The 12800-nt window shown below is 46.0% G+C and overlaps 1 protein-coding gene across 4 annotated transcripts in view; it reads left to right on the top strand.

Annotated features, from left to right (window-relative positions):
- The first annotated feature begins 1462 nt into the window (after positions 1–1462).
- The window catches only part of RHCE (Rh blood group CcEe antigens), a 29136-nt gene continuing 17798 nt past the window's right edge, over positions 1463–12800 (top strand). For all 4 annotated transcript variants that reach the window (XM_054720794.1, XM_054720793.1, XM_054720792.1 and 1 more), the window contains exons 1-2: positions 1463–1607; positions 8052–8241. In XM_054720794.1, the coding sequence (XP_054576769.1) occupies positions 1463–1607; positions 8052–8241 (335 nt within the window). The remainder of the gene's footprint in view (positions 1608–8051; positions 8242–12800) is intronic.

The raw sequence follows: 12800 nt of genomic DNA, 5'->3' as shown, positions 1-12800 counted from the left end.
AATCAGTTGGCCTAAATCCAATTTCAGAGATGGTCCACCACTATGGGATGGGGATGCTGAGGCTGGTGTCTTTCCTCAAAGTGCTCATGCCCCAAGCGGATTCCTAGGCTGCTCTGTGACGAAGTGACCAGAGGTAGGGGCAACTTCAGCCTAGGACTGGATCAGGTCTCCCACCAGGTTTTTACTGGACCGAAGCCTCCTTTCTTTTCTCCCATCTACCCTTAAAAGATCCATATATATAAAAGCCTAAGCGACTGTTTGACCATTTGACCAGTAGCTATGATGCGCACTGACCACCAGGGGCAGATGCTCAACGCACAGGCATGGAAACATGGAACAGACTGATGAATCTCAGAGGAAAGGGGGGAAGGCGGGAAGATATTAACCAAAGATCTTATGCATACTAGAGGCCCCTCTGCCTGGCCTGTGGGGATCGGGCCGAATCCGTGCACTGGGCCTCTGACATCCTCCAAGGGGTCCCAGATTTCGAGAGGGTGCAGACCAGACCAAGGGACCCCACCAGGGCATGAATCTGTGCACCAGGCCTCTAGTTTATAAATAAGTAGATTTAAATACAGATTCAAATATAAATAACTTCATCTGTGTAACTCTAAGGAGTTAGTTCTCCATGAGGCATATCTATATCCTCCCTAGGGCTTAGTATTATTCTTTGCTTTCATTCATTCATTCATTCTCATTTAATACATTCTTATTAAGAGCTCACTAGATGCCCTCTCTGATATATGGTGAAGTTTTAAAGTAAAATTTTGCCAATCTAAAAGCTCCTCTGAGCCTTAGTTTCCTCATTTGTAAAATGGGGTTGTTGAACCATTCTCTGCCTTTCTTTTTCTTTTTCTTTTTTTATATATATTTTATTGATTTTTTACAGAGAGGAAGGGAGAAGGATAGAGAGCTAGAAACATCGATGATGAGAGAGAAACATCGACCAGCTGCCTCCTGCACACCCCCTACCGGGGATGTGCCCGCAACCAATGTACATGCCCTTGACCGGAATCGAACCTGGGACCTTTCAGTCTGCAGACCGACGCTCTATCCACCGAGCCAAACCGGTTTCGGCCATTCTCTGCCTTTCTTGCAGGACTATGGTGAGGGTAAAGTAAAGAAATGAATAAAGGAGGATTCTTATGGTTGGGGGCTGAGTGAATGGATGCCCCTTTTAAGCTGAGCACAACGTCTGCCCTTAGTAGGAATGCAGCAACTACTTGTTGAGTGAATAAATGAATGAATGGTTGCATGAATGAATGTTGGAATGAATGCATTTCCTCCCCCTCCCTGTCATAGTTTCTCTGCTCCTATGTTAACTTCATAGACAGGCCAGCAGAGCCAGCCTTGCAGCCTGAGATAAGGCTTTTGGCGGGTGGCTCCCCATCACTCCCTCAAATGGGTGTGGGGACAGAGGGGTAATGCGGGTGCTGGTAGAGCCACGCAGAGACGCACCAGGATGGCCTCTAAGTACCCACGGTCTATGCGGGGCTGCCTGCCCCTGTGGATCTTAATACTGGAGGCAGCTCTCATTATCATCTTCTTCTTTTTCGCCAGCTATGACAGCTCCACAAAGAATCAGAAGATGGTGGTGACTCAGGGAGGTGAGTGCCCACAGGGGAGGTGGTCACAGAGGCAAATAGGGGCGGGGGCAAAGGAGGTCTGTGGTCCTCCAGGAGCCTAAATGGTCCTTTCCACCAAGTCTCCAAGGAAAGGGGTTCTCTGATCTTGTTCCAGAGACTGCACAAAGATGCAGCTCACAATGTAGGCTCTCTTTTGGGACCAGTGTAGGCATCACCTCCCCTAGGAAGCCTGCCTTGATTTCTCAGAGCAGAGCGAGGAGCCTCCTCTTCTGTGTTCCCAGAATTCCCTTTGACAAATAGTCTTCGTCATTCCCTGCTTCCCCCAACTTCTCTCTCCTTAGCAGCAGAATTTCACATTGTTGGGTTTGGGGGTTTTGTTATCTTTTTTTTTTTTTTTTGGGGGGGGGGGTTGTCTCTCATGCTCTTTTCTGCATTAACTACCTTTTGGAAGCTTTAGTCTATTGCCCCTCCTCCGTCCCCAGCCCTCTTCTCACTTTGAGGCTGAAAAGTCTGCATTCCGTCAGCAAATCCAAAGCCATAAGGTGTGACTGAAAGGGAGTGTAGGATGGTTGTTATTTCATATGCAGCTAAAAATATTTACAGATGATGATGACAGCAACTCAGGTGCCCACAAGACAGATGTCCACAGTGGTTTTTCACAAAAACTGAGATGAGTTTTCAAGCATCTTATGATAATGGACAGATCTCCTTGTGAGGTTCCTGAGACAAAGCTGACCCTTGAGTCTGGTTGAGTCCTTGCTTGTTCCTTAGTGATGCCAAATGACTAGTTCACTGGAAGCCAAGGGAAGGTACTCCTAGGCCCTCAGCAGTGGAAAGTAGGACAAAGAGAGAGAGGGAAGCCCCTACACCACTTAGTGGGCTGGCCCAGAGGGGCCCTTGCAGACAAACGAGGCCTGGGCACAGTTCTAATTCATTTCCATTTACTTTAATTCTTTTCAATCCAATACAGTGTAATTCAATGCATTCGTTCATTCATCCAACCCTCTATTACCACCACGGTGGGATCCAGACACGTGCTAGTTAGAGCTGGTACTTACTGAGCTCTTACTGTCTACCAGGCACTATTCTAAATGCTTTCACTGAGCCCTCACAATAACCCCAGGAGATAGGCACTATTATGACCTCTGTTTTTCCCAGGGACATTAAATAATTTGCCCAAGGTCACTCAGCTAGCAACAGCACCGCACATTTAAATGTAGGCAGCTTAAAAAATAATAATAATAAATAAATAAATTTAGGCAGCTTGGTTTTAGTTTGCAGGCACTTAACCATTATTCTCCATGACCCCATTTCATAGTGAGGCTGAGTCACTTCTCATATAACCAATAGGCATGGGGGCCGGTGTTCCAACTTCATTGACTGGCTCCAGGGCCTGTGTTCTTCGCCCCTATGCTGTGCTGCTAACATAGATATAAAGTGTCCTCAGACACCTACTGTATACAGACCCACAGAGGAGGGCCCACACCAAGCAGGGGGAGGACTACCCAGCCAGGTCGTGGAGGCTCAGTTGGAGTTACTCATGTGAAAATGGAAGGCAGCGAGCACAGCTGGAATCATTGTGTGTGTTGCAGGTTCAATCTCAGTCCTGGTGGGGAGCAACCAATCAATGTGTCTCTCTCATACGGATGTTTTCTCTCTCTCCCACCCTCCCTTCCCCTTTCCACTCTTTCTTAAAAAAAAAAAAAAAAAAAAAAAAAATCAATGGAAAAAGTATCCTCAGGTGAGGATTAAATAACTAACTAACTAAATGATAAATAAATAAAAATAAGTAAAACTGGAAGTGCTAATATCTTCCTCCAGCAGCCTCTATGGACTGTCTGGAGCATCTTCTGAGGGGTGTTCCCTGCTCTGATGACAACTCGTCTAGATAACCTGTGATGAGGCCAAATGGGCTTGGGGAGTGAAGGAGAAGCAGAGTCAGATTCAAGAGATATTTCCGAGGTAAAATCAGCTGCACTTGGTGAAAATGAAGTTGTCAAAGATGGCTTCGGATGTGTGGTTTGGCAGATGGAGGTGCTAGTTCCTGAGATGACAAGCAAGGGGAAGGGCAGATGTGTGGGAACCCCTTTCACGTCCCGTGTGGTTCAGGGTTCCAGTTCAGGGTTCGGGTTCTGGAGAAGGCCGCACACAAATGAAAGAGACTAGAAAAGTATTAATTTGGGAATATTGGGGGCCAGGCGGGAGCCCACCTCTAGTGGGAGGACCCGCCTTGCTTTGGCCTTGCCATCCTTTTTATTCAGGTTTGGGATACATCCATTGCCCTTAGGCAGCTAATTCCAGTAACAGGCAGATTATCTTGTCAGTAAGGATTTACATGATTATTTGGTGGGGAAATTGCCTCAGTTACCATTGTCTTAATTAGATAGGGAGTGGTTGGCTCTGACCTTTCAGAGCTTAAAGGTTGACCAGCCTTCCAGGTTCCCTGTCCACATCTCTCTATTAGTGAGACAATGATCGGGTTTCCAGCACAGATGGTGGGGTAAATGAATAAGGAGATGTTCATTTTAGGCTTGGGGTTGCGGTGCCTATGAGATAATTAAGAAGAGCAGAGTGTATCAGTTATCTATTGCTGCATCACAAACCACTCCCAAACTGAGTGGCTTAAAATAGCAGCCATTTAATTTGCTCACGATCATGATCCTATGGTTTAGCACCTGGGACTGGGCTCAGCAATGAGGTTCTTCTGCTGGTTTCACCTGAGGTCACTCATGTAACTCCAGCCTGGAGGATTAACTGGGGCAGATAGCCTCAGATGGCCTCATCCACCTGGCTGATAGCTAGCTAGGTGTGGGTTGGCAGCTAGCCCGTGTGGTGCCAGCAGACGAGCCTGGAATTCCTCACGTGGCGGCAGAGTTACTGCAGTAGCAGAGGGCAAGCCCCAATGTGCAGGAACTTTTCAAGACTCTGCTTGTATCATGTTTACTAATGTCTCACTTGCCAAAGCAAATCACCAGGGCCAACCCAGGTTGGGAGGGATCTACATTAAAAGGCATGATTCATTGGAGGCATTACTGTAACCATCTGTCACACAGAGCCTGCTCTAAGACTGCCAAATTGGGGGTGTGTGTGGGGGTGCAGCCTGGGCCCTGCACGTGACTGCCACCCAGATCCCTCCCCCTGTACTCCTCAGAAGCAGGAGGAAGAGCTACTGAAAGACAAGAGGGCTTTGCCAGTGACACAGGAACACCCCCAAATCCTGGTACCTTCCACACCTTAGCTTTGGCTGCTCCTCTGGTTGGGAAATCACTTTTTCTCTGCTGCAGGGATGACGGTGGGATAGAGTCTGTGGGGAGGGGAAGGCAGCGTGGGGCTCCATGGATGTCCCAGTCGGGGCTGCAATAATCTTCCCAATCAGCCGTGGAGAACACAGTGTGGAGGTCAAGCCCGCAGTCTGAGGGCAGAAGGAGGTCCTGGCATCAGAGCTGATGGTGCTGCTGTGTCTACAGGCCAGAAGGAGGGGCAAGGGTGGGTGGGAGCACAGAGCCAGGATCACTGGGGCATCCAGGTCCGAGGAGGGGGTTGGGGGGAGGGGGCGGGTACAGTCTTAACCCAAAGTCACACAGCTCACAAGTGGCAGGCATGGGATAATAATTACTAGTACTTACCATGCATCCAGTGCTAAGTGGAGTGATTTCCAATGCTAGCCAGCAAGTTCAATGTTCACAGCAATCCTCTGATCGGGCACCATTGTTTTCATACCCATTTTACGGATTAGGAAGCTGGGACACAGAGGTAGAGCCAAGCTGTGAACTCGAACAACCTCCCTCAGAGGCCCACACGCTTCACCATTACACTATATATGCTGTATGGCGAGGCAGGATGCTGTAGTGGCTGTGCCCAGATAGTCAGGATTCAGATCTCCCACCACTGTTTGCTAGCTGTGTGACCTTGGCATCTCTGTGCCTCCCTTTCCCCATCTGTAAAATGGGGATAATATAACTACTGTATGAGGTTGTTGCAAGTTAAGGCTGTCAGGCGCTTGGAACAGATGCTGGTATGTGGAGGGCACCGTGCATGTGCCTGCTGTTACCATGACAGTAATTATTATTTTTTAAATATAGTTTATTGATTTTTTACAGAGAGGAAGGGAGAGGGATAGAAAGCTAGAAACATCTATGAGAGAGAAACATAGATCAGCTGCCTCCTGCACACCTCCTACTAGGGATGTGCCCGCAACCAATATACTTGCCCTTGACCGGAATCGAACCTGGGACCTTTCAGTCCGCAGACCGATGCTCTATCCACAGAGCCAAACCGGTTTTGGCCCTATGATAGTAATTATTGCCTCATCTCAGCTCCTGGGACTTTTGTAAACATCTGCTGAAGGCCTGCCTCAGATGGTGAAATTCCCCTCTGGCGCCCAGTCCCTGGGGCCCTGGAGCACAGAAATTCCTTATCAGCCAGGAACACCTTAGAGTCATTAGCTTATCAGACCAGCGGCTGATGCAGGTGCGGCTCTGGCTGGGAGAGGTGGAGGCTGACACCAATGAGGACACTGGAGCTGGGACCAGCCCTGAAGGGGGGTCCAGCAAGTGAGATGTGGGAGGAGCAGGTGTGGACCTAGTGCCCTGGGACAGGAAGCGGGAGGGAGCAGGGGGTGAGAAAAAAGGGGGCCTGAAATCATGTTGTGTACTGACGAGTGTGGGGTGAATGGGCTCTGTCAACAGCTCCCAGAAACTGCCACCCCAATTTCATCGCCCTGGCTGAAGCACACCTCCCCCGGGGACAGTGCGGGGCCTTGGGGAGGAAGGCCCGGAGCTCCTGTACCCAACAAGAGCTTTCTCATCTTTAGGGCACCACCTCTGCCCTAATCCTGGTTACCCTCCCCCCGCACCCTCCACCCCCAATGTGCAGGTATAAATTCTGGCTCTACCAGCTGAGGCAAGTTGATTTTTTAAAAAATATATATTTTTATTGATTTCAGAGAGGAAGGGAGAGGGAGAGATAGGAACATCAATGATGAAAGAGAGTCATTGGTCGGCTGCCTCCTGCACGCCCCACACTGGGGACCAAGCCCACAGCCCGGGCATGTGCCCTGACCGGGAATTGAACCATGACCTCCTGGATCATAGGTTGACGCTCAACCACTGAGCCACGCTGGCCAGTTTCTTAACTCCTCTGTGCCTCAGTTTTCATATCTGTAAAATTGTCATAAGAATAGCACCCACCTTGAGGCTCGTTGTGAGAACTAAAGCAGACAGTCGGTGTAAAATGATTAAAACAATGTTGGGCCCCGCTGGCGAGCTTCTCTTCCCTCTTTTCTGCATGATCTGAGCCGAGCCACTGGCTCCTGGGGCCTTTCGGTCTGGTGCTTGTGGTCAGGAGGTTGAACCTGGTCCTCAGTAGCAGCAGTAATCACCTTTCCTGGGTGTCAGCTACTCGTATGTGCCAAGCACTGTCCTGAGGCTCTACATGTGCTCATATCAGTATGCTTAGTAATAGCAATAGTTGCTACATTTCCTGAGCACTCGAGAATGGGCCAAGCAAGCTCTGACTTTATGCTTAACCAGCTTAGCTCATCTAATCCTTCCCTCAACCCTGCATGGCATGCATGTACCATCCCCATTATTCAGATGAGAAAACTGAGGCTCAGAGAGGTGAAGTAACTTGACCAAGCACTCTCAAATGACCTTTAATGTCACTTCCAGCTGCCATTCTGTAAAACTCTGATTTCCTGCAACCCTCTACCTCAGCGATTGTGGACCAGTGTGCCACAATAATTTTTTAAAATAGATTTTTATTGATTTCCGAGAGGAAGAGAGAAGGAGAGAGAGAGAGAAACATCAATGATGAGAGAATCATGGATCGGCTGCCTCCTGCTAGGGATGGAGGTGGCAACCAGGGCAGCCGTGACTGGGAATCGAACCATGACCTCCTGGTTCACAGGTCGATGCTCAACCACTGAGACACATCGGCCGGGCGCCACAAGAATTTTTAAAGCTTGCAATACCTGACTATTGAGTCAGGGGCACTGACCTCTTTCCCCTTAGATTGTCAAATAAAAAAAATGACAACATGCCCGGCTGGTGTGGCTCACTGGTTGAGCATCAGCCTATGAACCAGAAGGTCACGGTTTGAGTACTGGTCAGGGCACATGCCCAGGTGGCAGGCTCAATCCCTAATGGGGGGCATGCAGGAGGCAGTTAATCAATGATTCGCTCTCATCATGGATGTTTCTATCTCTCTCTCTACCTTTCTCTATAAAATCAATTTAAAAATATATGTTTTTTTAATATGACAACAGCCAACACAACAATAGCCCTCTGGTGTGAATGAATCAAAATTATACCGTTTTTGTCAGATCGGCAAAAAATAGAATATATTTTTTGATGTGCTGCAGAATTTTAGTAATTAGTTTATGTGTGCCCTGAGATGAAAAAGGTTGAAAATCACTGCTCTATCTTGTCTGCTTCTCTTCCCCCTCCTCGGTGTCTCCTCCCTTAGCCGTCTTACAGGATGTTATGGTCATGGCGGCCCTGGGCTTGGGCTTCCTCACCTCGTCTTTGTGGAGATACGGCTGGAGCAGCGTGGCCTTCAACCTCTTCATGCTGGCCCTCGGGGTGCAGTGGGCAGTCCTGCTGGATGGCGTTCTGGAGCATCCCCCCTCTGGGAAAGTGGTCATCAAACTGTCCAGGTAAAAACCCAATGGCTGCTGGATTCCTTTTGGGTTCTTGAGGGTAGGGGGCCCATGAGGGTGGATTCTAGAAAAGCCAGGTGTCTACTTCTCTTCCTAGCATCAAAACTGTGCAATATTTAGGACATACTTATAGTAGCAACTTGCTCATTGTTTATCTAAAATTCAAATTCAAATCCCTAAGTCTTTTCTTTGTTATTGGGTATAATTTTGGAAAGTTACCCAGTTAATAAAGATTCAAATAAAAATTCATAGAGTTAAGACAAAAAGAAATAGAAATGTCACACTCAGCGAGACAGCCTTTTGAAAAGAAAGAAGTATTCTCAGTCCTTAAATGCTGATCAACAAGAAATAGCCATACCCTTACTTTCTATAAATCAGTTTTGATCAATTTAGATGCATTTATATGAAATTCTAAGAACTAGAAAAATTAACCCGTGTTACTAGAAGTCAGAATAATGGTTACCCAGGGAAAGCAGTAGTTATTGATTAGGAAGGAGCACAAAGAACCTTATGGGGTACAGTAAGTGTTGTTTGTTATCTTGAGTAGTGGTTACACAAGAGTATATACTAATATATTGAGCTATATACTTTTTAAAAATGATATTAGCACTAGACAGGAGGAACGAGGTAAAAATTTTTCCTTAAATTTTATTATTTTTGTTTGTTTTATGGAACTCTGAATCTCTGTCCTGCCCAGATAATGGTAAATCTCATTTTAGGCATCTTGTAGAACTGGCCACTCCATCCTCCCCTCTGAGACCCTGCTAAACCTCTGAGCACTGCTGTGGAACATCTGTCTGTCTATGAGCCAGGCACTTGACAAACACAATTTTGTGTAAGCCTTCTAGTAGAGGTCTAACCTGTACAGGCAAAGAAACAGGCTCAGAGAGGGTAAGGCACGTGTCTAGGGTCACACAGCTAAGTGGTGACATGGCTTTAGCTTTGTCACACTCCAGGTAGTCAGGACATGAAACACAGAACAGTCAGCTCCCTACTGGCCCTGAAAAAAAAAAATACTCTCCTCATTTTTCTTTCTAGAATGTTTTAGAGCTAATCCCCATGGGGACCCGATGACCCCAGTAATCACATGGGATGCACCACCAGGCACTCTGGGGGCACTCTGACAGTGGTGTCCCTGCTGCCTGGGCACAATGTCACACAAGCCTTCGGCCTCCTGTGTTTCAGTCCACAGGCATCTCTGGGCTGCTCCCTTCTTTGAGGTCCTGCCCGCAGGGACCTGTTTATTCTTGACTCAACCTAGAAAGACAAGAAGAGGTCATTTACAGTCTGAGTGAACCTCCCTGCCCCGCCTCTGACCGGTGGATCCTCCCCAGTTGTGACCCCTGTTGAGACTGGCATCACAGATGTGAACAATGGGTTCCTTCCTGACCTTTCCAGCTGGACTGGGCTGGTGGGTGGCGCCCAGGCCTGCCTCCCAGATGGGTCCTTTCCCGCAGCCTCACCCACTCTGTGAAGCCTGACTTGGCGCTGAATTGGTCCAGCCTTGAGTCATCCATGACCAGTTCCTTCAGGGCAGAGGCCTGACGTATTCAGCTTTGTCCTTTATTTTCCTCACACAGTAAGGAATTCTAAATAATTCCTGGTCCCTGTGAGACTCCTTCCCTTGCCCTTTGCCCCCTGACCTTCCCTCTGAAGTCCTTGACCTTAAGCGGGACCCTACATTGGCAGCAAGCACTGGGGGAGCTATGTCCAGACTTCACAGCACAATCTTTGAATCAGGCCAACTCATGTTTGTCATTAACTGGCTGTGTGGTCGTTGCCAAAAAAAGTCTCCTCTTCTGGTCTCCATGTCCTCGTGTGGAAGATGGAGAGACTGCATGGTACCCTAGCACCATTTTCGGAGGGTCACTTGGATTAAAATTCAAATGAGGAAGTCCTAGCCACAGCAATCAGACAAGAAAAATAAATAAAAGGCATCCAAATTGTAAAGAAGTAAAGTTGTCATTATTTGTAGATGACATGATACTGTATATAGAGAAAACTACTAGAACGAATAAATAAATTCAATAAAGTAGCAGGATACAAAATTAATATCCAGAAATTGGTAGCATTTTTATACACCAATAATGAACTATCAGAAAGAGAAATTAAGAAAACCTCATTTACAATTGCATCAAAAAATAAAATAAAATACCTAGGAATAAATTTAACCAAGGAGGTAAAAGACCTGTGCTCAGAAAATTATAAGATATTGAAGAAAGAAATTGAAGACAAAATAAATAAATGGAAGTATATATTGTGTTCATGGACAGGAAGAATTTACATCATTAAAATGTCCATACTACCCAAAGCAATCAATAGATTCAATGCAATCCCTATCAAAATACCAATGACATTTTTCACAGAACTAGATCAAATAATCCTAAAATTTATATGGAACCACAAAAAACCCCAAATAGCCACAGCAATCATGAGGAAAAAAAGAACAAAGTTGGAGGTATCATGCTACCTGGTATCAAACTATACTACAAAGTTATAGTAATCAAAACAGCTTAGTACTGGGATAAAAACAGATCAATGGAACAGAATGGAGAGCCAGAAATAAATCCACTCCTATATGTTTAATTAATATATGTCAAAGGAGGCAAGAATACTAGTATACAAAGGGGTTAAGACAGTCTATTCAATAAATGGTGTTGGGAAAATTGAACAGATATATGCAAAAAAAAAAGAAAAGGAAAAAAAGAAACTAGACCACATTCTTCCTCCACACATAAGAATAAATTCAAAATGGATTGAAAAATTAAATGCAATACCTGAAACCATAAAAATCCTAGAAAACCTAGGTAGTGAAATCTCTGACACTGCTCTTAGGAATATTGTTTTCTGGTATATCTCCCCTTGCAAGAAAAACAAAAGAAAAAATAAACAAGTAGAACTACATCAAACCAAAAAGTTTTGCACAGCAAAGGAAACTATCAACAAAATGAAAAGTCAATCTACTGAAAGGGAGATTATATTAATTAATGACACAACATCACTAATCATCAGACAAATGAAGATTAAAACCATTGTAAGATATTACCTCACACTTGTCAGAATGGCTATTGTCAGTAAATCACCAAACAAATGTTGGTGAAAATGTGGAGGAAAGGGAATCCTCATACATTGTTAGTGGGACTACAAATTGGTGCAGCCACTATGGAAAACAGTATGGAGTTTCCTCAAAAAATGAAAACTAGAACTACCTTATGACCCAGCAATTCCACTTCTGAGCATATATTTGAAGAAATCCAAAACACTAATCTTAAAAGATATAAGTATGCACCCCTATGTTCATTGCAGCATTATTTACAATAGTCAAGACTGGAAGCAGCCCAAGGGCCCATAAATAAACGACTGGATTAGGAAGACGTGGTCCGTGTATACAATGAAATATTACTTGGCCATAAAAAAAGAAGGAAATCTTACCATTCGTAAAAACATGGATGGACCTACAGAATATTATGCTCAGTGAAATCAGTCAGACAGAGAAAGGTCAATACCATATGAGTTCACTTATATGTGGAATCTAAAGAACTAAATAAATGAACAAATAAAACAGAAACAGACTCATAGACACAGAGAACAAACTAATGGTTGCGGATGGGATGGGGGGTTGGGAGGCTGGGTGGGAAAGGTGAAAGGATTAATAAGTACAAATTGGTAGTTACAATATACTCTTGGGGATGTGAAAATACAGCCTAGGGAATATAGTCAGTAATGTTGTAATAACAATGTACGGTGCCAGGTTGGTGCTGGAATTATGGGGGGATCACCTCATAAATTATATAAATGTCTAATCACTATGCTGTGCACCTGAAACTAACATAACATAATATCGAATGTCAACTGTAGTTGAAAAAAATGTTAAATGAGGTGATGTAGTTGCAAGCCTGTTATACGTGACGCTTAATACATTATTATTACTGTGATGTTGGTTGTAGCATCATCATTATCAACTCCCCAGTGGGAGGGGGGTGTCTCAGAGCAAGGTGCTCAGGAGAGGATGGGTTGGTTTAACCACCAGGTATTGCTCTAGCCAGTGCCACCTCCCCCAGGAAGCCCTCCTTGATGAGTCCACCCTATACTGTTCTTTCCCTCCAATGTCGCCCTCTCTAGCCTCGTTATATCAGGCTTCCTAATGCCAGTCAGCCCCATCTCCCCAGCTGAATCCTAAGTTCCTCAAAAGCAAACATCGTTTTATCCTGAATCCTCACACTGAGCTTGCTCATTTGCCAAGAGGAGGGAGACATCAGGAACAGTGCTCATAAGGCCGGCTGCTACCCCGCAGCCGTTCTCTGCGCCGTCCCGGTGCTCGCCGCACATGCACGAATATTCCTCCGAATCCCCACCGCACCGCCATGGGGCTTTATCATCACTCTTAGCCCACGGGTAGGGAACAGGCTCGGTGAGATTAAATAGCTGCTCAGGTGGAAAAGCTGAGCCTGGAAGCCAGGCTTGTCCGGCTTCCAAAGCCGGTGTTTCTCCACTCCCTCCGAGAGGGAGAGGCTCGGGCGGCGGGCGAAGAGCGCCCTCTACTGAGCATTTGTGGG

The sequence above is a fragment of the Eptesicus fuscus genome, chromosome 9 (assembly GCF_027574615.1).
Source record: "Eptesicus fuscus isolate TK198812 chromosome 9, DD_ASM_mEF_20220401, whole genome shotgun sequence".
Lineage (NCBI taxonomy): Eukaryota > Metazoa > Chordata > Mammalia > Chiroptera > Vespertilionidae > Eptesicus > Eptesicus fuscus.
This window is presented reverse-complemented; position numbering and strand designations above follow the sequence as displayed.